The sequence below is a fragment of the Exophiala xenobiotica genome (genome assembly GCF_000835505.1).
Source record: "Exophiala xenobiotica strain CBS 118157 unplaced genomic scaffold supercont1.1, whole genome shotgun sequence".
NCBI lineage: Eukaryota > Fungi > Ascomycota > Eurotiomycetes > Chaetothyriales > Herpotrichiellaceae > Exophiala > Exophiala xenobiotica.
In genome coordinates this window covers 4,246,648-4,270,844 of record NW_013562494.1, presented here as the reverse complement: position 1 = coordinate 4,270,844, position 24,197 = coordinate 4,246,648, and the positions used below count along the sequence as shown (strand labels likewise).

The window sequence follows — 24,197 nt, the reverse complement described above, 5'->3', positions numbered from 1 at the left end:
CGATAGCTCCAGGTCACCTACAAATAGGTCTGAACATGTCTCTTCACTTATACAGTTTGCTGCCTTGAGTATAATCAACCTTGGGGGTGACCGGCAAGCTGCAAGTAAAAGGACTGCTATCACTCAAGATGAAGACCACTAGCACCCGGTAAGACCGGCTACAGTCTGATGTCTTGAAGTCACTACTTCATGATTTTGGCATCGGGGTCTGATGTGACAGGAAAGCAATGAGGGTTACAACAAGTTATACATATTTCTTGCTGCAATAAATACTCCGTAATGACTGCGCAGGTTAGGGTGAAGTCCACGCTTTTCCTGACCATTGCATTGCCCTGGATTACGCTCGGCTTGGAAAAGAGCCGTGGAAGATCCCGCCACCAAAGCTGAGCCGTTGATCTCAAACTCTTGGTTTTGACTTGGGGCCAAAGATGCTGGGTTAAGGTAGTTAATCGTGCGGGATGGAATGTTCTCTCTTGTGCTTGCTGATCTGTTATAGTAATAGCGTCACGTATCCCATGCTCAAATAAATGCGTATCTCTCAGCACTCGGCGCAAGAACGGGTAGATGTACAAGCCAGGCAGCTATCCAAAAGGAAAACATGCAACTCGTAAGGCCGGAGCGCCAGACTTGCGTTACATTTGCCTTAGTGGCCTGAAACGAATCGCATCAACGCTTGGGTATCGGGATACCAGATTCGTCCCCGTTCTACGTCTGGGTCGTCCCTGTGACACGGCGAGGATTTGTGTCTAAAATCGCTTCAGCCTGTGGGATGAGAAGATTAGGATGATCTGCCAATCACGGCAAAGTCTGCCTACCGAGCATGAGGCATGCGTCGAGAAGGAGTAGATGAACGGGACGTAAGCTCTGGGACTCACAGCACTTTAAAATATTGTTTCTTCTTTAATCCTTCCTTCCAACTTCTACTCCTCGAAATTTCACTTCCCACAAGTATTTGTGTCGATCTATATTGCCGGCTCCTCGGATCAATGCCACTCTGGGTCAGATCGTATGAAAGTTGGCCTTTGAGGCTCACAAATGATACCGGCGATCAGGCAACATGCCTTTCAATCCTCCCTCTCTTTCCGTTGCGCTGTCCATCAGCGAATTATTGAAAGACCCATGTGGTCTCGGCTATAGGTATGGACACAATGACCAAGATTCGGCTCCATCATGCTCCAACGGAATCATGAACGGGATTTCATAGCAGTTGTATTCTCGAGTCCTTCTCACTACCAGAGAAACATATGACTGCATCCTCGGATCGAAGTCTCTCGGGACGGAAGGAATCAGCAGTAAAGTGGCAGCCACCTGGCAATAGGGAACGGCAGCAGAGTACCTCTACGATGGGATCGCTACTATTTGATGGCACAGACCCAAGGCACTTGAAGGTTGCCTAAACCCAAAACGAGTCTGGTGCGACCCTGATTCGGCTCTGCTTCCACGGGGGTATTGTCGATACGAGCCAGGAAACGTGGGTGTCGAGACAAACCTTTCGAGTGCTCAGGTTAGTCCTCCTCAGCAGATTATTGCAGCTGAAAGTCATTAAGGGAAAAGGCCTGAACCGAAGCATCTTTTTCGTGGATCGTACGGAGTACTGCCCTCGAAGTCCGATGGGAAGCGACATGCTAAACATGGTGGAGTGACCCAAAAGAAACAAGTTCGTCTGACAGCATCCTCCTGGAGGGAGTTACGGCATCACGGCATTTATGCTTGCAGCTTGCTGAGGCTTCTGTCAAATGTCGTGTCAGACACTCACATTCACTCTGACCAACTTTCGTCCCGCAGCAAAGTGGGTAAGGCCAATGCAACATCCAATCCGATTAATTAAATGCTAACGATTAAACCATAGGTAAGCGCCAGGGTGGCCATTTTCAGGGAGTTGATCCCCGCCCCAAAGCCCGTCATCGGACAAGCTGAGGTGCACCCTCACAACAGCCCTTCCTGTGTCCTGTTCATTCTGTCTCTCTTGCAGGCCGTTTAGGCTCCTCTTTTTCACTCACTCACCTTACAACACCTTTTTTGACCGGCCCAGTTCCCGATCGACCTACCTGACCATACAGTACTACGGGTATTGCTTCCCTTGGTCACTACTAGCATCTCGTACTGGTCTCAGTCAGCATCTGTTCCCTCAATTCAAGCCTCCCCGCTTCTCACTTCGTGCTTCTCTTTTTCCAGTTCCGTACCCGGCCACTACCACCATACGCACCACGTATCAAACAAGCATCAAATCGCCATCTAATCACACTCACGGTAAGCCTGGCATTGAACCTTTTTTGCCCCTCTTACTGTCCACCCCCTGGCAGTCTTGTGAAAGTGGGTTTGTATCGTTATCACCATCCCGCCGGTTCGTAGCAGCCGGACACGCAGACAGCACATGGCTTTTGCCCACCACATCGCCGACCCTTTCCTCTCCTACCGCGATTGTCCGTCCACAGATCCATCACTAGCGTCTATTGACCGTGGAAAACATCGATTGAGATCGTGTTGCACGGCCCAATAAACGCGAGTGGAACTGTCTTGATCCTCATTGCCAGTCTTTTTGGCCTGGTCGACCATGGCTAACCTCTGCTTTTGCCTTCCAGTTTCTCGAGCTAAGCCACTTTGGGCACCCCAGCCTCAGACCGAAAAATCGTTCCCTAATCTCGACATTCCGATTCGGTTTGCATACCTCTGCGCTCTGACGATACTGCTTCACAACACTGCCAGTCAGGTAAGTAGCCTAATCCAACTCCATTGTTTTCTGCTATACACCTTCCATGCTTTTGTATCACACGTCTGTTTCCGCCGTGTTGTCCTCACCCCTCCTTTGACGCGTCTTCCTGACCATTGGGCGCATCCAATTGTTTTCTCAATCACCCACCACCGATGGCTTTATCCATCAGAGATCCACTGGCTCTCACAAAGGACCTTCGTTCTACCACTCATGGGTCCCCCGTTGACATGGTTACGCGTGTCTTTGACCTGATACTGACAAACATGTGTCGGTATAGCCAATGGATGACCGAACCTTCTTCGAGCCATGAACCCTTGGCTTCCCGACTCCTCCTCGACTCCAAATAACCATGCTGGCTTTGGAGGCACGATGGATGGTGGCATGTCGTTTATGCAACCTCCTCAGACTATCAATCCCGCTCAATTCCAGAATCCTGCCTTCCTCAACGGCGCTGGTCGCACTGCCTCGCCCGCCTTTCATAACCCAGTATATCAGACGAACCCCGTAATACCTTCCAAAAGAGCAAGAGACGATAGTTTAGGGACATCTCCGCGGCAAGCACCCGGAAGCATACCTGGTCCGAGGTCACAAACGCCAGGACAAGGCCCCTTTCCTGGTTACAATCCACAGGCCAATGGCGCGCCTGCGATAACAAGCGCATCGACGCCTTTTCAGCATCTTCAGACTTCTGCCAATGCCACACCCTCCCCGACCATACAACAACTCAGCCACTTTAACCAGCCTGGAAGTAATCAGCGCGTCGCAACAGCATCGCCAAACCCTTTCTCTCCGCAACATGGCGCACCTCATGCTTCACCTGCGCCATCAGATCATGCCAGTCGCGTCGGAACTCCGCATGATAATCCACAGAATTTCATGCCCAACGGCGGATTTCAGCAAAGTTTTAACCAGCCTCCGTTTGGTCAGAGTATGCCCAATGGAATGCAACAAATGGGGATGAATCCCCAGGCCAGTATGCCGCAACATCATCCCGGGGTTTCGGCGACGCAGAGGAATTATCAGATGCAGCTTCAAGCACAAGCGCGGCAGATGCAGGCGCAAACGCAAGCTCGCAGTATGAACGGCATGCCACCAAATTCCAGCCAGCCCATGCCAAACCAGCCGATGCCTCAAGGACCTGGTACATTTCAACCCCCTAAGCCCAACAATCCGGAAGAATTTCTCAGAGGTTTGCAAGCGTTCATGGCAGCACGGGGCCGCCCAGTTGATCTACATCCCGTAATATGTGGGAGACCCCTGCAGCTGTTACGTTTGTATGCAGCCGTTGTTAAAAGCGGCGGATCACAAAGAATCTCGAAAATGAACCAATGGGCCGCTGTCGCTCAACAATTCGGATTTCCACCGCAACAACTAATGCAAGCGGCACAAGAACTTCAAGGATATTGGCACAACAATCTGGCGCCCTACGAAGCTGCATGGCAAATGAACCAACAAAAACAGCGGATTGCAGCCCAAGCTGCGATGCAAACTCAACATCAACATCAGAACCAAATGTCACCGTCGCGTGATCTAAACATGGGTCAAGACTCTCGGCATCAAAGGTCTGTCAGTGCTTCTGCGAATGGTCAAATGCCTCAGCCGGCGCATCAGGTACAACAAGCTGTAACCAACGGCATGATGCAACCACCTCATGGACAGCAAGATCCTTCAAATACACAACGTCAACAGAGTATGCCCAGGCAGTTCGACCCTCAACAAATGGCCTCCATCCCAGCCCCTGCGCAGGGACAGACGCCCCAGAAGGGACCCCAAATTGCCGTCAACAAGCCAGCGGAGCCAGAGATTGACTACAGCAAACCTCTGTCAACCCCCATCAAAGACCCATTCAAGCCCGATGTACTTCCAACAAGTCGATACCATGGACCAATCAACGTTGAGGAGATGCTGATCATTGGGCAACATATTACAGAAATGAAGCCAGTTGTGCCTACTGTAAGAGAAATGGGTCTAATTGATATTCATGCGATCACGATGGCGATCAAATCTGGGATGCATGCTGAGACAAGACTGGCACTGGACGTCCTCACCAACCTTTCGACAGAACCTGCATTGCAATTATCGCTCGTTGAGTGTGACGACCTAATGGATGCACTAATTGACTGTGCTCAAGATCAGGTCAATTTCCTCAGCGAGCATGCAAGCGAGGTCTCTGACGACATGCTTCTTCCATCGTACGAAGACCTCGTCCGCGCTGTAAAGACCGAGAACGAGTCATTGCAGGATGCGCACGAATTTGGCACGGTTCCATACGATCTTGAGCGAGCAGCTGACCGTTTGATATGTATCACCACTCTCATACGCAATTTCTCTTTCTACGAAGCCAATTTTGGAGTTCTTGGTCAGCAAGAAATCCTTAGGCTGCTCAGCTCAGTAATTCGATATCTCGGCACCACCGAGATGTTCTTGCGGTGTCACCGACATGCTCTTGATTTCATGAAGGATGTGGTCATCTTCCTCAGCAACCTGTCAACCTCTCTCCAACTTCCAGGAAAAGAAGAGGCTCTTTGCGTTCTACATTTCCTGCTTGCATTTGCGCCGACTCCAGGGCCGACATCAAGCTCAGGCAAGGTGTCCTTCGCAATGTATACCCCTTCGTTGCACAAATATTTGCCATCTGCAGTTGACAGCTTGGCGAAGCTGCTTGCTCGCGACGAACCGAACCGAATATACTACAAGTCAATTTTTGCAGCAGATGCGCATTCGACACCACCTTATGAACTGCTCACCAGAAGTTTTGGTTTGGCCATATCTCCAGTTCCTGCAAGTTCGAATTCTACCAGAGCAATCATCGAGGCTAGAAAGCCATTCCTCCTGCAGGGAATGCTGGCAGCTGAGATATTAGCAAATCTCGTCCCAGGTTCGGATCAGCCTCTAGCACGTGTATGGCTTGAATCGGAGGATGGATTTGCTGGCAACCTGCTGCGCTTGGTTGGCTTGTTGAGTGCCGATAGGACTACACAGACAGTGGTGAGACAGCCACAGCAGAACAGCAGGCACCAGCCGGAAGTGGATATCAATGGATATGGGGCTATTTCCAACCGTGCCATGGCCGTTCTTAAGACTCTGGTCCAGAAGGCACGTACGGTTGATCCCGATGGTGCAACGGTGGTGCCTTTAGGTGTCATGCCCAAGAGGGAAAGTCTTCTGGGTGCCATGATACAAAAAGACATTGATCCTGGCATTCTGCGACAGCTGTGCGTATATGCCAGTCTCGAGGACTGAACACACCTGCTGGGATGTACATACTGCGTCTCTGAGCCGTTGAGAAATGCTTTCGCCCGACTGCAGAGGTGGAGCTGTGTATACTGGGAGGTGAGCCCCGCAACACTTGAGGGACGGAGATATCCAGCGCGCGCTTTGAACCTTTTGAATCATGACTGAAAGCGCGAAGACTATTCATACCGACAATTGGGTAGATATCGCTTGTGCAAAGGAATTAAAGCATGCGTGTATGTGTATATCAAGGGCTCAGATGCCAAAATTATGTTTCAAGAAAAGAAAAAGTCTTCGTACTGTAGTCTAAGAGAAGTCATTGGCTTGGAACGGTGAGATTTTAGTGAGTTGTAGCAGAATTTGCATTGAATGCTTTCCGGCCTGCTGGGGCCGATCTGCTTCTATTGATTAAGGTCACCAATCGCACCCACCTTGCGCTGGAAAAGGGTTGGTATAAAGTGTATGCGGTTGAAGTCCTAAGAGCAAATCTTTCCGCACTGCTCTCATTCGTACTGTACATTGTCGGGCAGCAGCATAAACAGCCCCGGGCTCTTCTGCAGCGGGGAGGCGCTTGGGAATCCCGTACTGGCGGTCGCTGAGTCACGCTTGCCCGATTTGCTGGTCCAGCCTTCTCGTTCTGTTCCCATTGAATGAATGCATTTTGCACGAAGTCGTGCCTCCGCGCTCATAACATTCAAAATCCGTTTAACTCGGCCCACTTCTTGATCTCAGGCCCCCTCCATCCACGCACGACGACATGTCGAGTGGTCCAGTTGATCGCGACCGTCTCCTTCCGCCGTCCCCGGACGTCTGTGATATGCTGCTCCAAATCGAGCGCTTTCCGAACCTGATCCGCCAGCTCATTCAAGTCGCCCGTAATCTTGCGTATTGTTGTAATGTGCTTGGACCCTCCGGCCTTCGTGGATTCATACACAGGCAGATTCGCAGACCGTGTCCGGGAGATTTGAAAGGGTAGATGTGAGACGACAGCTAGTCGTGACATGATCGTCGAAGGCGAGGGTGTTGATGGCGGTGATTGCATGGGAATTTGAGTCTCAGACTCCAGGGTCATGTTTTGAGCGCGCACTTCGCTGAATTCGCCTGCGTGTATGGGATCAGTAAGACCCATACGGAGTGGTAGTGTACATACGTTCTTTCCGTATCGCAGCTTTCTGGCGCCGGTGTAGCTTGTCGAGACTGGTGAGTTTGGCGTACTTCTCTCTGGGCATCCAGTGCGATTTTGAGCGGATCTGACATAGCGGACGCCCAGGCCTCAGCCAAAAGGCATGAAGAAGTAGGTTCGAGGGCGCCTTCATTGTTATAGAGGGTTGTGAGAGGGAGGTCGGCAGGTAGATATTGGGAGAGACAGGGCATGTTCCATGCAGAGGTGCATAAAGTTCCATGCCAAGCCAGATCATTGTCGCTGCCTTATCAGAATATCGCTAACCATATGAAGACTAGCGTGTCTCCACCCACCCTATGAATGGCGACGCACAAGAATTCAATATGTCGTCCGGTCTTAATGTGAATGCAGGCCATCCCGAGCATATCAGCAACCTTGGTTCACCAGGGTACATCTTCCCTATTGACGTTGACCGCCCCAAGCTCTCCGAGGCGATCCTCAAGAAACACCAAGAAGAGCTCGCTGCCCTCGATACGAATCCAACACCGAACAAGAAGGTCGAGGACTGGTTCGAGAACACAAAATGAGTACCGTCGACGATCCTACAGGCGAATATGCCTTTCTCTCAAAGCTCATCCAGCATCTGGACCGTCATCTCATATTTCCCTTGCTCGAACATCAACTCGTCTCCGAAGACATCTCGCAGCAGCGCTATGATGATCTCAAACTCGCCATCTTCAACCTCCTCAAAAACACGAACATGATCGACTACGTAGGAAACCTCTACAAGGAAATCCACAAGACTGATACGATACCCCCACAATACGCAAAGAAGAGAGAGGAAGTTCTACAAAAGCTGGCCAAATTCGAAGAAGAATCCGCACACCTCACGAACCTCCTAAATGATGAAGCCGTCACCTCCCAATTGCGCAGCGACAAAGTCGCCAACCTGAAATTCCTCGAAGAACAACATGGCGTGACGCAACAGATGGTAGACAACCTCTACGATTTTGGCCGATTCAGATATGAATGTGGCCTATACCCGGAAGCCGCTGACCTGCTCTACCGGTTCCGCGTTCTTTCCACGGACAACGACAAAGTCGTCAAAGCCACCTGGGGTAAATTGGTCTGCGAGATTCTAGGCGAAGAATGGGAGAACGCGCTTGAAGAGGTTGAGAAAGTCAAAGAGCATATTGAGACACGGCTGTTCAACAATCCCCGCGCACAACTGACTGCCAGAGAATCGCTTGTCCACTACGCTCTGTTCCCTTTCTTCAATTATGAACCAGCCCGTGAGAAGCTCACTGAAATGTTCTTCTCTCCACCATATCTCAGCTCCATTCAGACCGTCTGTCCCTGGATTCTGCGCTATTTGGCTGCAGCAGTCATCACCAACCGCGGCCGTACGAACAATTCGCACAATTACCAGAAACAGTTGAAAGATCTGGTCAGAGTTGTCAAGCAGGAAATATACGAATATCAAGATCCCGTCACGGAGTTTGTTAAAGCTCTTTACGTGGACTTCGACTTTGAAGGCGCGCAGAAGAAACTCACCGAGGCCGAGGCCATATTGAGAGGGGATTTCTTCTTGGGTTCGTCGACAGATGCCTTCATGGAGTCGGCGAGACATTTGATCTCAGAAAGCTATTGCAAAATCCATCAGAGAATCGATATCACGTAAGTTCCCAAGCGTGCTCTTGAGAATTGCCAGCTAATAATTCTACAGGGACCTCTCCACTCGTCTGGGCTTGTCTCAAAACGAAGGCGAGAAATGGATTGTCAACTTGATTCGCGACACGAGAGTCGATGCAAAGATCGACTACCAAGCCGGAACTGTCGTGATGAATCATCCTCCTCAGAGCGTGTACCAACAGGTCATTGAGAAGACCAAGGGCGCTTTCTTCCGGACTCAGGTGCTCAGTGCTGCCGTTGCCAAGTGAGGGAAAGGCGATCAGCAACAATGGACCGGAACGACACGAGCCTCGTGCGGGCTCGACCTGAACTGAGCTGACGCGATCAACATGAAGAGCTTTTGGGCTTGAGGATAGGAGGCGCCCGTGTTCTCGCTTGCTCCGGCTTGTCTTCTGCAAGCGAAGAGGATCTCAGGCCGTCAAACCTGGAGGCATAAGCGTATCTCTGCCTCTAGGCAGGGACGGATGGAGAGCTAAGCGTTACTGAAGAAAACTAGAAGAGGAAAGCTATGGGCTTGTTGTACAGCATGATCTGATACCCATGACATTGATTCATGACAGGGCAACGAGCTAGACAAAAGCATGAAACGAAAACAAGGGCACAAATGAGACGGCCCTAGCATCACAACCTGCTACAAGCAGGAGCAGCGAAATGAACAAATGCATTACGATGCTTAATTCTTGTTGTTACAGCTTTATTTCTTTCCAGGCTCATTGCTGTCCGACATCTTCGCTCGTAATTCCTCCTCTGCCAACAGTCCTCGAACCTCGTTCTCGCTCATCCACTCCCTAACACTATCCATGAGATCCTCAAGCTCATGTCCGCCACCCAGCACGGCGTCAAGGTTACTCGACTCCTTCCCACTCCTGTGGTCTGTCACCCGGTTCTGCGAGTAGTTGTATGTGCGCACTTTATCCTCCCTGCCCGTGCGTGCCACACCACCCATGACACTCCGCCGCAGGTTGATCACCTCGGCCTCCCTCTGCTCCCGACGGATCTGCGCCAACTTCGATCGTAAAAGCTGCCAGGCCTTCTCGCGGTTCTTGTGTTGACTTCTCGACTCCTGCATGCTTATCACGATCCCCGACGGTATATGCGTCAATCGGACCGCGCTGTCCGTCTTGTTGACATGCTGACCGCCAGCGCCTCGGGCACGCATAGTCTCGCTGCGCACATCTTGCGGTGCAATGTAGTAGTCGCTCTCGGGATTCTCGTAATCCAGATCGTCCCCTCCAGTCTCGGGTAGATTTGGCAGAACAAGCACGCTCACGGCACTCGTGTGCGTACGGCCCTTTTTCTCCGTGCTCGGCACGCGCTGGACACGGTGCACGCCGGCCTCAGTCCTTAACAGGTCGTAGCTTCCCGGGGCGTTGATTTCGAGAAGGGCGTCGGTCATTGCGTCCTCGGGCACGGATTCATCGGGTGTGTAGCTTGCCAGGGTCGTGGGCCATCGCATCCGCGCGCAGAAGGCGCGGTACATATCGAGCAATGTCTGGGCGAAGAGGGAGGCCTCGCTGCCACCGGCGCCCGGGTGGATTTCGATCATGCAGGGCATATTGGCGAAGGGGTGGGGCGGGATCAGAGAGGTCCTGAGGCGGGATGTCAAGGCAGGCAGGGAGGACACGGTTGAGTCTATGTCTGACTGCGCAAGGGTCCGTAGTTCGGCGTCGGACGATGGGTCGTGCAGGAGGGCGGTTAGTTCGTTCAGGGACTTGCGCAGCTTCGTCAGTATAGTTCAGCACCGATGAAAAGGCTGCAGGAGGGGCATACATTCTGCGCATCTTCCCAATCTTTCAACGCTGTACAGACAGGGCTCAATTCGCCGATTTTCTTTGCGACTGTCACATCGTAGTTCTCTGCATTCGCCGCGGACAGCTGGTCACGCTCAGCAGCGACGGCGCGAGCGCGACGCAGTAGGATGGGAGAGATCTGAGTAAAGCTCTCGGAGGGAGTGGCTGTGGAAGGGCGTTAGTCCTTGCACTCGACATACATTGTAAGGTGGGACACGTACAGGAGGAACTTTGATAGCGAACTCTCGCAAAGGAGGGCCTAGCTGCCGTGCGTAGTGAATGTCCAAGGCATCTTGAGCATTGCAGCCAGCTACGACTGCCACTCAACATGCCTTGGGAAGAGTGATATCTTCAATCAATGACGAAGATATGGGATAATTAGCCCGTCAACACTACCTAGGTATGCTGCCGATTTCAAAAAGTTCATTGCTCAAGTTTCCGCAGTTCGATTGATTTGGAGGCAAGTCTGACGGGACCAATCGATTGCGTGCCTGTTCAGCCTCGTCAATCACAATGTCAGCCTTGCATGAACAGATAGCTTATGGGTTGACCTGGCGGCTACGCCTGATGACTCGCTAGTATGAACCTGAAGGAGAAGGAATCAATGCTGAACAAATCTCAAATCTCATGAGCTGTCTGTCTATGACATAGGACATTTCCCAGCCTGATAATAAAGAATTACTAGGCTCAAACCTTGCATTGCCCATGTACTCATCTTCTCTTATTCCTGCCCTGCAATGCTGAATAAGGCTCCGATCCCAGGCTAATATGCATGCAGTTTTATTCTCTTTGGACGCCGAGCAATGTGTATCCAGGGCGGCTGTAAACGTAGAAGGCTGTACATTTTGGACCCCGTATCGTAAGTCGTCAGTTTCTGAGCTTCGTGTGTGCATGAAAACGCCTTTCGATCATGATTGGAAAGCCCACATATTATCGTTCTTGCTGGATGGCAGCCCTCCATTGGGTCTCTCTTGAACTGGTGCAAGTCTCGGTGATTGGCCAGTCCAACCGGAAGTTTTGTCGACTCCATCCATGGGAAAGAAAACACCCTCGACCTCTTCGTCAATCTTCTTTGAACTCAGACCCGGACTGGATATACCACGATCCAATCGACCAATTGGTGCAGACGAATGCCTAAGTCCACTACTGCGACCGCCGTTTGATTCGCCGGAGTCAGTCCGGCTCAGCTGGATTCTTGCCATGGCCTGAGATATCCCCGAAATCTGTACGCCTGGCCTTGAAGATTCTTGCGGCATCCATGATCCGCGCAGGGGTGAACCCACGTGGCCGATGCTAGGAGCGGTGTTCTCTGCTGCCTTTTTCTCTCTTTGCTCAGCCCACAATGCGCTAAACCTCGACGGACTGCCAGCAGGTGGTGATCCAACCTTGCTGGAGGATCCGCTTGGTATGGCGAGGCCGGGCGTGTTATCTTTCGAGGTAATGTCCTGTTCCGGCCGAGACATTCGTCTAATCTTTTCCTGTGGTGTCAGGACCTCATCATGGAGGCTGTTTGGTAGTAAATCGGTCTCCGTCCCCAGATTCTCCTCCCACTCATGATAAAGGCTTGAACGCGGGACACTGGCTGATAGACCCCTCGTCTTGATAGGTCTCTGAGAATGCATTATTCGTTGACTGATGGATTCTTCTGTGTTCTGCGGAGACATGGCCATGGGCGATGCGTTCCGCAAATTCGAACCTAGATTAGCATTTCGAACATTGACGATGGAGTCAGGAGGACTCCCAAGTCGTCTTGAAAGAGAAGATGAAGCAGGAGAACGCAGTCCAAATTTATCTGGCACAGACTGTCCAAGAGGTCCGTACTTTGCGATATGCGAGATACCATTTGCATCGAACGATTGTGGGAGAGGTGCGTTGAGCGCGGTTCGTAGGTTGTCAACTGGAGATTTGGGGAATTGGTAGTCGTTCGGAGGCGAGCCAAAGTGTGAGGTTGGAGGAGAATTGAGGCCGGAGTCGAGTGCGGAATGCGGTTGATATTGATTGTATCGGTCTTGGAATGCATCTGCTTCGTCATTGTCCATGAGAGGGAATGCTTGACCCGGGAAGTAGTCCGGCCCGTAAGGTGTTTGGTTTAGCGTCGAGTCATTCAGGGCTGGGTCTTGAGAAGGGAAAGGAGGTTGGTCTCGATTGGCGTAGTTGTAATTTCGATTTCCCATGGCTAAACCAACGTCCAGATCGGCTCGATTGACTCGCCGTCCATCAGGCAGGTAGTGAGCAAGAGCACATTTGGCGCCAAATTTGCAGTTGCCCTGGTCCAAACTTTAGCAAAAGAAAACGATTTGGAGGGGTGGACTGTACCTTCATGAAGTATTTGCAAGGCGCTTGATGGCTAATGGACTCGAGAGCGTGGGAGAACGGGCAGGCATTCCCTGCCTGGCACGCGCCTTGTCTGAAGAACTTGCAGGGGACATGTTTGGTATCTTTCGAGGCATCAGGAGGCGCATTCTTCTTCAGGTTCTTGACAGGACTTACTCTTGTTTGATGTGTTTGGAGGGCTTCTTGCCATATCGAACAACGGAGTTCCCCCTCCTATACTACTTTTTCTGTCCACCCCATTTCCGTACCCTGGGACTGGGACCGCCTTTTCTCCATTCGCCCCGAAGCCGGCGCGGGCTCTGTTTGGTCCTTGCATCATTGGCAGCGGCATTTGAGCCGAGGAAAGACTGCTTGAATGGCCTCTGTTCATGTTCTGATATTGGTCTAGACCGTGCCAGGTTTCTTGAGCGTTCGAGGTTGGTCGCGGGCTAGCGGTGCTCATGACCAGGAAAGAGAAGCGTTGAGGAGGCGGGTTCTCGAGATTGAAGAAGAGTTACCCAAGTATCGAGGTCGGATGAAGGCGTCACTGCCTCTAGAAAGCGGCCGCACAAGAGGTCAGACTATAGGGTAGACCTGGAATGTCGGAGTTGTGCCACGAGTCATGCGCACTTTGACCGCGCAGACTCGGGACGGTGTAGGCACTTCCACGTGCTTGGGCAGATGTGCGTGGGGTTAGAGGGAGTTGAGCGTGATGGGTGGTTGTCTCGCTCGATGCAGCCTTCGCCAACAGTATTGTCAAGATCAATGGTAGATTGTGTGGAGTGATTCATATCAATGAATCCACGTCGGGGGAATGAAGGCTGGGGACACTGATAATGGTCTTTATCTATGAGGCACTGGGATGTAGTGGGGCGCGGTTAGAAGAGGAGGATTATCATCGTGGGATGGGATGCAGCCTGGGACTGGGAGTCTGATTGGGTGTCTGGTCCCCACTCGGTATACAACGCGTGACTGCCTTCAGGATCGCGCCAAGCCACTAGCGACATATTTTCCGATGATGTCACGTGGTATCAACTTCTACCGTCGCGGCAAAGATCTTCAGCTTTACACAGTACAGAATATAAGTCCTCTCAAAACCTGGTCTACCTTGTCCAGCATGGCTGGCCGCACAGAGCTATTGTTTCTCTACCAGACAAGAACTATCCTCCGTCGGGCCGTCAGATCTACGAGACCATCGCGCCGCTGTGTAGCAACTCAGTCTGCCAGGGTATCCGTAAAGGACAAAGATGGAACCGAGATCCCATCAGCCTCTCCTTGGGAACCATTGGTTCAGCATAAAGCTCGTCGGGCATCCGAATCAGCAAGTTCAAAACCTTCGCCAGAACCACGGACCACTACGCTGAAATCCACCATCACCCCAAGTGAACGCCGGGCCTTTGAGACAATTCAGCGTTTCACTCCCTCCAAGTCTCAGTCCGAACCATTAGGCGTCAAATCCCAATCACCCTTCGTCGACGCCCTGGACACTGACATCGAAAACATCCTCAACATATTTTCCTCTTCGGTTCAAAGCTACCAAGCCGAGCGTGATGCTAAAGCCGCGGCCCTTCGCGAGCGGCAACGGAAAGCGGACCCAGTGAAGGTCGACATCGTCGAACGACCGGCTTGGGCAACGCCCAATCTCGACACCACCCAACAAGCATCACCAGAACCTCTCGTCCATCCCGACGCCGACCGATGGGAAGACCTTTCTTTTCCAGGCAGCACATCTACACAACCAATTCCACAAGACCATCACCTGCCAAAGGACGAGCTATATCACCTCCCCCTGCCGGGGAACTCCTTCAAACAAATCGCCACCCCGCGGGACTTTGAACGCTTCAACGAGCCCATCAAAGTCGCCGTGCGCAAATGCATGACCGACATCGCCTGCGCGCTCCAGGACGCTGCAGCTTCCACAACTAAGCGAGGCGACATCGCCATGTGGTCTGTCTGCGAAGAGCGGATCTTCTCTCTAGCCGTATACCTCCGCCCAACACCAACCTGGAAACCCAGATTACTGGGACCCCGACTCCTGGGACCGGAGAGCGTCCACTTCTCCCCTGCCCGCTCCGACAATCCCCTTAGACTCCTCGAAGCTGCTCAGGAAGCCGCCGTCTCCGATCGCGAAGCCCTCCAGCAACGCAGCCATGACCAATCCTTGTCCGACGAGGAATCCAAGGACCTCATTTACCTGACCATCCTGCACCACGTTTACCCTGCCGCCCTCCTGCTCGCCTTGCGCCTGTATATCAACCACTATCCTTCGTCGCCACTGCCACACAACCTCCTTCCCCGCATCCGCTCATTCGGACATACATCCTACGTCCTGGGCGCGAGCACGCAGTTCTACAATTCGCTCATGTCCCTCGTCTGGTTGACTCGCTCGTCTCTGCGCGAGATTGACGCCCTTCTTCTAGAGATGGAGCGTGGCGGCGTCGAGCTCAACGAGGAAACCTACCGCATCCTCCGGCAGATTGAGGACGAGCGTGCCACTGACCTGCAGCAACATGAGAACCATTCTGGTGTGCAGCCGGGCAGTCGAGGCGGGTCGTGGTGGCTCCGGCATGAGCAGACGTTCTGGTTCCCCCGTATGCTTCATTGGCTGGGCGTCGTGTCGAAACGCTTGAATATGACTGCGATAGAGGCCGGGCATGCTTGAAAATGCAAAAAGCCTCCTTCTCATTGTACAACACTCGTGAGATATTAGACCTTTAATTAATTTCCAGGGCTGCAGAGGCCAGCCATTTGCGTCTGACGCTGCTTCTCCTTTCCGCCTCGGCATTGACCATACCTTACCTTGCATACCTAGGTATCTCTTCCCCTTGACGATTGCCATACTACTCAAAGATCTTGTTTCCGCATTCCCCGCAATTTACCTCCTCACGAAAGTGCTTGCTTCGACTTCTAGCGTTCGGAGCTGAGGAGAGCAATGGCGGGTGTTTTTTGGGATCGCTGACTTTGTCAGGCGGTCGCTGTTAAGCGGACTGATGCAATGCACGGCGGTGCATTACATGCAAAGGCAAACGAAGCAAGAAGGGTTAAATCACATTCTTTCATTCCATCAAAAGGCACATTTGCTCGAGGTTCATGCTCTCTGTCCAACTCCTGATTTTCCAGTTTCATGCTCTCTCTACCCAAGTCTTGGTTCTCCCGTTCGTGCTCTCTGCATCCAAGTTGCTGGTTTTCCAGTTCGTACTCGTTATCCAACTCGATAATTTGTCCCACTTCATGCAATCCAACTTGCTGATTCTCAATCTGCACGCGGTTTCTTTGCGAGTCTCGTCCCAAGGTATTCAACTGATGACTCGCTGTCACCATCACTCTCATCCTCGATCACTGGTCTCGCACGCCGCCGCGGCGCAGTTTTTGGAATCACAACGCTGATCTTTTGCCCTGTAACGGCCGGCTCTTTCTTGACGTTGACTGCAGCGGTGCCACCGTTCCCTCTCTTCTGGAGACTAGCCGACCAGCATCGACCGATTTGGCGACCGACCGAAGCACCCAGATTCCAGGGCACGCTGTTTCCGAGCATTTTGACTTGGTCGGCCACCTTGCCAACCAGTAGGAACGAATCAGGGACGCCGAATGCAAGGCGGATTTCCTGGAGCGACAGCGCGCGATGCTCAAAGGGATGTAGCAACTGTCCCATTTTACTGCAAAGCAGATTAACTTTTGTGGTGATCGTCTGGAAGGGTTTATCCGGGTTGATTCGTTTGAAGGATTTTGAGCCTTTCGCCTGCTGTGTCTCATTTAAGCTACGTATCCATCTCCGTTCAGATCGAGAAAATAGTCCCTGGTTGTAAGCCGTCATCAATGACGTCCCACCTGGTCGAGTGGGTATTTGTTGCACGATTTTCAATCGAGAGACTTCGTTATCAAGATCGACGGCGAGTCGATCAATGGGTATGTGATTCGGATTCTGAATGTTGAGGATCGTATCGTTATGTAGAGGCGGTAGATGGCGCATCACCGCCTCCGCCGTTCTAACCGGTGCCAGCCCTCTACCATGCGTTCTGGGTATAGCATCAGGCAGAATCGCACCTGGAGCAGCAGCGACGATAATCAGCCTCTTCCGATGAGTAGCTCCACCAAGGTCGGACACCTTGTAAACATCCTTTCGCACTTGATAGCCCAGCGAAACCAAGTGGGTAATCGCATGCGAGCATGCACTAGACTGTGGACTGTCCATGGCTGGTACGTTTTCGATGGCCACATACGCCGGCATGAAAATCTCGATCCAGGACAAGAGGTTGGCAAGTAAAGAACAATTCTTTTGCCCCTTGCGCTCATGCTTATGGTGGTTCGCAGTGCTAAAGCCTTGACAGGGACAGCCTGCTATAATGCAGTCAATACTGATCATAGGTTCTTGCCCTGACGCGAACTTCGACAGCCATTCGCAAACGGACCCAATCTTATATCGCGTCTTTTTGCTTGGGTCGTTCTCATTAGCTTGGTGACTTCGGATAGCCATCTCGAAACAATCTATACCAAGAACGATTTCAACAAAGCCAGTAGCTTTGAAAGCATAGTCGAAGAGACCACAGCCCGAGAATAAAGACAGAGTCTGCATTTTCGGGAGATGCATGCTTGATGGCGGCCGAGGCGTTTGGACCTGATTTCTTTTTCTGGTGCTACGACATCGACATGCGAGGTCTTCTTCATTTGCATTGACAATCGCTTCCTCGCCCTCTTTATAGAGACATTGGACGAACAATTGAGAGCCATCTTCCGCATGATCGGTGAACACAGAAGCATCAATAACGTCCACAACATTTTCGATATGAATTTCGTCACAGTTGCATTTGTCAGAGAAGATAACTGTAGACCGTTAGAAGACTACTTATTCTGCCGAAGCGAGAGAGTATAGGGTGGATACTTACGCTCATCGCCAATCGGGTAGAAGACCTTTCCTGTGAACGAGCAACAAACGGCTTCAGAGGGTAATACAAGCCAAACCACGCCGATAGTCTTAGTAGACCTCGACGCGGACCTGACCCAAGCATACCTATACTTCTCGCTGTGACTGACGTCGTCCAACTTGATGATAACAATTTTTCTCAGCAAGTTATCAACCAATCGAACTGGCACAGGGCGGTGGCCTTCGGCGTTTTCAAGTAGATATTCAGCTCTCGAAATCTTGTCTTTGCCGGAGCGGACGAAATTGTACGTCTGATCGTAAGCCAGCTTTTGAGCGAAATTCCACTTCCTCGCCCTCTCTTGTCTGACTGATTCAACTTGTGGACATATCTGCACAACCTCAAGAAGCTCAAACTGAGTTTGCCAATGTGGAGATGCCTTCAGGAACAAGTGAGCGACGTTAGCTGTCACAGTAGTCTTCTCCTCTTCCGCTCTGATCACTTCGTTGTAGCTGAACTGGCCAACGCCAATTTCTTCCCAGATCGGATGACTCATTATGGCCTCCAGCTGAGATAAGTCCTTCTTGTACGCCCGGTAAGTTTGGTCTCGAATGAATTGACAGTGGCGTATCACGTCGTGGGTAAAATCCTCACGAAAGTCACACTGACTCTGCCAATGATTTACATTGTCGCCATGCAAGCGCTGTAACCAACTGCGGAACTTAGACTTGAAGTCGTGCAGTGACACACCTTCACTATGGACATGAAGGAAATCGACAAAGTACTTGAAAAAGTTGGCAAGCCACACGAAGCGTGTCCAGTATGATTGATAGTCCGAGGAGGGACGCCGAAGGCGATACCAATAATCCTTGGATCTGCCCTCTTGTGTTCGAACCCAGATCTCGGTGGAAGCTTGCTGGAGGTCCTCCAGCCCACCTATATTGACACGGACGATCTGTGCTGCGAAAAGCCGTCGTCGAGTACCATTGTGTTCGAGAAAGCCGTCGATGAGCCAGTGAGACTGATTTTTTTCAGATGCAACTGTCGACAACGACTCGTACTTGCCGTCAAATCCCTTTTTGGCATGCCCCGGAGCACGGTAGACGTGAAAGTCCTGTAAGACGAATTCATTGAAGAGATCTTCTTCCTCAGCTAACTGGGAGTGATCTTCTGTTGCCGCAAATTCGTCTAGAATGACGTGTTCAGGGATATACGGCGGTATGGAAGACTCCCGAAACTGCGGTGGGTATAATTGCTCAAGATTGTTGCGAGATTCGGCCACTTTCAATTTGCGAGCCAACGCCAGGAGATCGTCGTCAATACCACCGTTGATGTCGACGGGGCTTTCTGTTGTTTCCGTTCGAGATCTCGAACGCGTCATAGGTCCCTTGTTTGGGGTGTCGATGTCTAGCTCTTCCTCCTCTTTATCGATGCGTTCATCATCAGATGTAGATGTAGACTCAGACCCGGAGTCGGTGTCGTCCTCATTGTCCTTTTCAGTAATAGTCCTACTGACTTGGACCGTGATAGAGGAGCGTTGATTCACCCGCCGCGAGACAAGGACGTCTCCATTTGGCGACGACCTCAAGGTCGTCCGTCTTATGACGGGGTAGTGAAGGTTGTTGGATTTGTCATCGTCGTCATCGCTACTTATCGTAGAATAGAGCGGAGGCATGTTCAGGTGAAGGACGATTCAACTCGGTTGGATAGAACAATGTGATCAATTGAGACTGTTGGAAGCTGACAATGGGTGCTGGTTGGAGAAATGAGTGATGGACAGCGGGAGAGATCGAGAGATCGGTAGGATGAAGTGAAAGATATCCTTGTGATAAGCCTATAACCATGAAGGCGGAGATGATGATACCGCCGGACCCGTTCAACACAAAATGGCGGTGTTAGGAGTAGAGCACCGAAGTCCCGGCAGACGTTTGCTTCATCCAAGAACAATCTGCAGTGGTCCACACCCAGTCGGCAAACGATTTTGCAACACCAATGCATTCACAGGCAAATCATAGTCCATGGCGATACCCGTCGGCTCCTGGGCTCCTGTAGAAGACAAGAGACAAGATATGTTTTCAAGGAAAGATGGTTGTAGGTAGAAGGTGCTGTGTTGGCATACGAGCGTCGTCTCTCTTGGTTGATCTCCTTGCTGCAGAAGCATGTGATGTTCCGTAAGTGAGTTCCACAAGTGAAGACTCGCAGTCAAAGGACAAGTGAGGTAGGTCTTCATCACGTGCAGAGGAAGTGAAGGAAGACCACCTGAAGTGAGAGAGTAGCTGATCCTGCTGAGAATGAAAACGAGCCTGAAACGGAGGCTGTCGAAAAGTGCTGGCGTTAGCGACGTACCAGGAAACAGAATGTGTATAGCCCGAAATGATCTCTTGTTCATATGTTAAGGTATCTACTGGACATAACACTTATCATCGTCGCTCACTGTCGTCAAAGTTCATGCGTCGTCATCTCCGTAAGGTCGATCGCCGGCTTTGCTCTTCTTCCGTGACGAAGAGCTCATCAATTCAAATAAACGGTTCTTGCTAGGTCCATCGCGGCTGCCTGGTAATGCTCTGCGTGGTTCATCTGTCATATCGACCGATGCTGTTGAAGAATTCGTTGAGTTCGTCATTGCACGAGCATCTGCAGCTTTATGCGGGAACGGAATTCGCCTATCCCATGCAATGGAAGCCGAGCTCGATGGCGTAGTATCTCCTTCTCCGGCAATGGGGGAGACTTCAGCATGCTTGTACTCATTGTCTGCTATAGCTTCGGCCGTTTGTGGTAGCGCAGTAATCTCGGTGCTCATTCGGGGCTGCATGGGATGCTCTTCGAAGATGTTACCTGGGGAGTTATCCTTCTGCTGGTCCGTGAGCATTCGCTCCCACGCGGGTTCCGACCGTTCGTCTGGTCGTTCGGCCGATTCCGCCGCCTTGAGACACTCTTTGCTCTTCTTTGATAACCTCAAGCAGAGAGAATGGAAAACACTGACAGCTGAATCATCACTAGCTTCGCTTATATTTTCAGGAGCATGTGAGACCCATAGGTCCACGAGCTGCGCCAACAACTTGGTGTGATCCAACAGGAATGGTAGACTTGGAAGCCCCTCCCTTGAGATTGGCGGCAGTCGATTCTTGATCTGGTTCGGAGCCGCAAATCGTGGCTCGAGAGTTACCGACGCCATTTGCGACGCGCTGACGGCACAAATTTCATCGATGAAGCTTCTCAACTCGTTTGTGGAAGCAGCCAAAAACTTGTTCATTGGTTCCATCCAGGGCTCCTTGGTCCCGAATCTGGCCAGGTTTGCGAGCACATTAAGGGACTTTGCAATCAGGGTAAAAGTCCTCTTCGTACGATCAGGTGGAAGTTCTGTTGGAAGTTAGAAGAATTCGTAGCGAGATTACACAAAATTTACCTTGGATGAGACCAAAGAGCTTAGGATTCAGAATTGCTGGGCAGAAGAATCGAAGAAAGAAAAACCCGGAGACGCTGGTATATTTGACCGTTCGAATGAAAGATCCATATCTGTCCTCGGCACAAGACCGTATATGTCGAAAGATTAGTCGTAACTGCACTGGACAACGCGCGGCTGAATCGCGAATCGATTTCCAAATGGTGCTGGTAAGGAATATAAGGTTGGCCCAGTTCTTTTCGAGCTGCTCTGGCGATCGGACCCTATTGGGGTCAACTTCACAGTCCGGATCTCGTTCGATGACTTTGCGCAATTTAGCGCCCAAGACTTCCTCGAGGTACTCCTTTCCTAGCCGTCGCATATGAGCGTCGAGTGCTTTAGTGACGAGAGAATTGCCCCGGAAGAGTAGGTTGGCCTCCATGGTAGCCGATCGACTGAGGTCCCGAACAAGCATTTCTCGTTGTTCGGCAGATTCGTAAGAGTCATTGGAATGTATACGACCGCTAAACCGCATCCGCATAGGTGGGGTCTCTCTGTATATACCATCAATCTCTTCCTCAACCAGACTGATGAGCCATTCGCTAGCGTTTCCCGAAGCCTGAAAGATATCTAGCAGAATATCTGATAAATGTCGGAGATCTGGCCCAAGTAGTTGAGAAATTTGTGTCGTCAAGCCATTGGAAAAACTCTGCAAGACTGTTGAGAGCTCCTTGTAGTCGTCTTCCATCAAGACCACGGTTTCCTGAAGCGCAAATCTGACCAGGAGCGTTCCGACCGACTGGTCATTGTTGTCCAGTAATGGCCACCACTTGTCGATCGTTCCATGATGCTCTAGGTCGTCAATCGATACATCAACTCTGCCAAATATAGGGTCGTGGGAGGAGATTTCCAGCCCACTGAGGCCTGAGAGATAACCTGCATCTGCAGAGATATCGTAGAGACTGTCAGCCACCATCGTCCACTCTTTCTCAGCGGGATTGCCGAGCTTGACGGCGATGGTGATTTTTGATAGGGTGGCAGGAATATCCTCTACGTTGAACTCTTCCGCCCAGAAAGCCGAAGTCAGATTTGCCTTGGTGGTTGTGCGTGCCCGTAGATCATTCTCCAGCAGGACCTCAGCGTACACCCCTTCTTTGGTCTGCTCACCCTTGCCGACTTTTGTTTTGTGCTTCTGCTGCTCATGAGGAATCTGTGCAACGAACCGCGGCGAAAATTTCGCTTCTGTGATTTTCACAGTTAGCGAGCGTTCTATGCGGAACATTCCTTGGGTAGGCTGTATTTCGTCGGACGTATCGGAGTGTGACGCCTGATGGAGGCCTTCTGGACCTTGTTCCGGTCCGTACAGCTCAGGCACCGTAAGTGCACGTAAAAGGACGAACCATGCCTCATGAGCAGTGTCTGACTCCAGGCACAGAACCATTGGCCTTGAGTATCTCACTAGCGGTGCTTGAGCGCGATACTGGGAATAGATGGCGATACAATGAGGCATTCGAAGAACACTTTCGTCAAGTCTCTGAACGCCAAAGCGGGACAGCTGGGAGAGGTGCGTCACAGAGAGTACAGTGGGTTCTGCATCCGCCAGGATCCTGAAAGTGCCATTCTCGTGCAGAGTACAGTTTACCCTGCGCCAATGATAGTTGTCTTCTGTCATGGATCGGCCAAGGCTGTTGGGAGACGACACCAGTTGGGAGCCGGACGGTAAGGGGCCGTCCCATAAAAGCATCTTCCCCACCTTGACAATCGCCGTACCTTTGGTATTGCCAGTATCTGACAATCTCCGCTGCGGTGCCGTCTTCTTGTCGGCCATGCTGACTAGTTGGGGTTTTGTCATTTTGTTGTGAATGCCCTTAGGTCGTAGTGGTTGCCAACAGAGCAGTGCCGCAAGCCAGGAATCAAAGGTTTCCGGAACTGGTGGTCGAAGTTGATAACCTGTGGCCGAAGAAGCAATCAGAACACTCAAATATGTGCTCTGGGTTTCATAGTCGTAATGCGTTCTGACCGTACATCCTCTGAGGTCAGATATCAAAACTGTTGCCTGGGAGACTTCTCCTTTCGTTTGGCAGACAAGGCTACCAGGAGCAACGTTGATGGCACAATAGCCGGAAGCCCAAGCAGACGTGTGCAGTGGTCTGAAGAAAAGAATTCCATGCATTCGCCCACAAGTAGTCGTCATTAGGTGCAGGATCCTGGCCGAGTCAATGTCCAGTAATTTGGGCGATCGGACGCTGCTGCCACTGACACCGAACATCTCACTCGGCGAAAATGGTCGACGTGGTGTCTTGGGAGGATTGCGTGAATCGTTGTACTCCGGCGTGTCCGGACTACGCACCACGGAAGGAAAGCCAATGGATCCGTAGTCGTTCTCTTGACGCTGACTCAGAGGAGGACCAGTCGCTATAGACCCAAGTCTCTTGCGAGTCTTAGTTATGAAGGAGCCCGGGGAGGCATCCAATGGCGGATCCTCTTTTGTGTTTGTTCTTGTCTGGGCTCTCCTCCTCCTTCTCTCGATAGTGCCTTCTTCATCGGTGTTCGAAATCGAGGCGGAGGTCTCGCGCCTCCTCTGGGAGTTTCTGCTTCGGGTCGATTGCAGGACGGGGGAATGGACTTGACTGCCATCAGTGGAATCATCGCGAAAGGTTGTGTATGCACCCGAATCCGGAGTCACCGCACGGATCGTTGTGTGCTCATACTCCTCAAATATTCGGCCATGCCGATCTTGAGAAGAAGCGTGCCGGCTCGTTCGCCGCTGTACATTTTGTGGCCTTGACCTCGACTGACTATTGCCATTGAGTACTTCGTCCCGCGGACGAGGCTTCATCGCGGCCGGAGACCCCTCAAAGCCCTGTCTACTTCGGCTTTGGAGTTGTTGTCTCTTTGTCACAAGTACAGCCTCTTAATGTTTTGTAACGGTACATGCAGTGCGCATACTTGTTCGTTCGACACGCTTTGGCCGGGTTGAATTTTGCACAACCCAGCATTTGCGCGGGGTTTCGCGAGGACCAACGGGCAGTCGTCCTTAGTAGACGAAGTAGTCAGCTCAGTGACAGCCACAAAATTGAAAGGCTCTGGT

The 24,197-nt window shown here is 51.4% G+C and overlaps 8 protein-coding genes across 9 annotated transcripts; 3 read left to right on the top strand and 5 right to left on the bottom strand.

Moving 5' to 3' along the window:
- Window positions 1-873: 873 nt before the first annotated feature.
- PV05_01674 lies at window positions 874-6,327 on the top strand. Of its 2 annotated transcripts, XM_013466700.1 has the most exons (5): window positions 874-1,504; window positions 1,555-1,793; window positions 1,850-2,250; window positions 2,583-2,710; window positions 2,991-6,327. In XM_013466700.1, the coding sequence occupies exon 5, from the start codon at window positions 3,020-3,022 to the stop codon at window positions 5,954-5,956; it is 2,937 nt and encodes a 978-aa protein (XP_013322154.1). In that variant the 5' UTR covers window positions 874-1,504; window positions 1,555-1,793; window positions 1,850-2,250; window positions 2,583-2,710; window positions 2,991-3,019; the 3' UTR covers window positions 5,957-6,327. The 2 variants fall into 2 exon arrangements, with proteins under 2 accessions (XP_013322154.1, XP_013322153.1); XM_013466699.1 differs by lacking the exons at window positions 874-1,504; window positions 1,555-1,793 and having other exon boundaries at window positions 2,250-2,710.
- On the bottom strand, window positions 6,247-7,290 carry PV05_01673 (uncharacterized protein). Its single transcript, XM_013466698.1, has 2 exons — window positions 7,098-7,290; window positions 6,247-7,048 (listed from the first exon to the last, which is right to left on the bottom strand). Exons 1-2 carry the CDS (start codon window positions 7,261-7,263, stop codon window positions 6,642-6,644), a joined length of 573 nt encoding a protein of 190 aa, XP_013322152.1. The 5' UTR covers window positions 7,264-7,290; the 3' UTR covers window positions 6,247-6,641.
- A 189-nt stretch (window positions 7,291-7,479) lies between these two features.
- On the top strand, window positions 7,480-9,454 carry PV05_01672 (eukaryotic translation initiation factor 3 subunit E). Its single transcript, XM_013466697.1, has 2 exons — window positions 7,480-8,747; window positions 8,797-9,454. Exons 1-2 carry the CDS (start codon window positions 7,654-7,656, stop codon window positions 9,008-9,010), a joined length of 1,308 nt encoding a protein of 435 aa, XP_013322151.1. The 5' UTR covers window positions 7,480-7,653; the 3' UTR covers window positions 9,011-9,454.
- PV05_01671 (uncharacterized protein) lies at window positions 9,423-11,009 on the bottom strand. The gene is made up of 3 exons (XM_013466696.1): window positions 10,774-11,009; window positions 10,533-10,717; window positions 9,423-10,473 (listed from the first exon to the last, which is right to left on the bottom strand). Exons 1-3 carry the CDS (start codon window positions 10,880-10,882, stop codon window positions 9,457-9,459), a joined length of 1,311 nt encoding a protein of 436 aa, XP_013322150.1. The 5' UTR covers window positions 10,883-11,009; the 3' UTR covers window positions 9,423-9,456.
- A 53-nt stretch (window positions 11,010-11,062) lies between these two features.
- PV05_01670 (uncharacterized protein) lies at window positions 11,063-13,727 on the bottom strand. The gene is made up of 3 exons (XM_013466695.1): window positions 13,043-13,727; window positions 12,869-12,990; window positions 11,063-12,819 (listed from the first exon to the last, which is right to left on the bottom strand). Exons 1-3 carry the CDS (start codon window positions 13,326-13,328, stop codon window positions 11,461-11,463), a joined length of 1,767 nt encoding a protein of 588 aa, XP_013322149.1. The 5' UTR covers window positions 13,329-13,727; the 3' UTR covers window positions 11,063-11,460.
- Window positions 13,728-13,950: 223 nt separating this feature from the next.
- On the top strand, window positions 13,951-15,891 carry PV05_01669 (uncharacterized protein). Its single transcript, XM_013466694.1, has one exon. It carries the CDS (start codon window positions 13,983-13,985, stop codon window positions 15,525-15,527), a length of 1,545 nt encoding a protein of 514 aa, XP_013322148.1. The 5' UTR covers window positions 13,951-13,982; the 3' UTR covers window positions 15,528-15,891.
- Window positions 15,892-16,118: 227 nt separating this feature from the next.
- On the bottom strand, window positions 16,119-19,399 carry PV05_01668 (uncharacterized protein; the record flags this gene model as incomplete). The annotated part of the gene is made up of 2 exons (XM_013466693.1): window positions 16,119-17,686; window positions 17,749-19,399. The coding sequence occupies 2 exons, from the start codon at window positions 19,397-19,399 to the stop codon at window positions 16,119-16,121; spliced, it is 3,219 nt and encodes a 1,072-aa protein (XP_013322147.1).
- A 771-nt stretch (window positions 19,400-20,170) lies between these two features.
- PV05_01667 (uncharacterized protein) lies at window positions 20,171-23,945 on the bottom strand (the record flags this gene model as incomplete). The annotated part of the gene is made up of 2 exons (XM_013466692.1): window positions 20,171-21,084; window positions 21,131-23,945. 2 exons carry the CDS (start codon window positions 23,943-23,945, stop codon window positions 20,171-20,173), a joined length of 3,729 nt encoding a protein of 1,242 aa, XP_013322146.1.
- Window positions 23,946-24,197: the final 252 nt, after the last annotated feature.

Excerpts from the sequence above, each read along its gene's own strand:
- PV05_01672 (XM_013466697.1), top strand. The coding sequence starts at position 7,654 with ATGAGTACCGTCGACGATCCTACAGGCGAATATGCCTTTCTCTCAAAG. Across the intron at positions 8,748-8,796 it reads CATCAGAGAATCGATATCAC|GGACCTCTCCACTCGTCTGG; the intron begins GTAAGTTCCCAA and ends ATAATTCTACAG.
- PV05_01673 (XM_013466698.1), bottom strand. The coding sequence starts at position 7,263 with ATGAAGGCGCCCTCGAACCTACTTCTTCATGCCTTTTGGCTGAGGCCT. Across the intron at positions 7,049-7,097 it reads AGCTGCGATACGGAAAGAAC|GCGAATTCAGCGAAGTGCGC; the intron begins GTATGTACACTA and ends CCATACACGCAG.
- PV05_01671 (XM_013466696.1), bottom strand. The coding sequence starts at position 10,882 with ATGTTGAGTGGCAGTCGTAGCTGGCTGCAATGCTCAAGATGCCTTGGA. Across the intron at positions 10,718-10,773 it reads TCGCTATCAAAGTTCCTCCT|CCACTCCCTCCGAGAGCTTT; the intron begins GTACGTGTCCCA and ends GCCCTTCCACAG. Across the intron at positions 10,474-10,532 it reads ATTGGGAAGATGCGCAGAAT|TCCCTGAACGAACTAACCGC; the intron begins GTATGCCCCTCC and ends AAGCTGCGCAAG.
- PV05_01674 (XM_013466700.1), top strand. The coding sequence starts at position 3,020 with ATGAACCCTTGGCTTCCCGACTCCTCCTCGACTCCAAATAACCATGCT.
- PV05_01669 (XM_013466694.1), top strand. The coding sequence starts at position 13,983 with ATGGCTGGCCGCACAGAGCTATTGTTTCTCTACCAGACAAGAACTATC.
- PV05_01670 (XM_013466695.1), bottom strand. The coding sequence starts at position 13,328 with ATGAGCACCGCTAGCCCGCGACCAACCTCGAACGCTCAAGAAACCTGG. Across the intron at positions 12,991-13,042 it reads TCCAAACACATCAAACAAGA|ATACCAAACATGTCCCCTGC; the intron begins GTAAGTCCTGTC and ends ATGCCTCGAAAG. Across the intron at positions 12,820-12,868 it reads CTTGCAAATACTTCATGAAG|GGCAACTGCAAATTTGGCGC; the intron begins GTACAGTCCACC and ends AGTTTGGACCAG.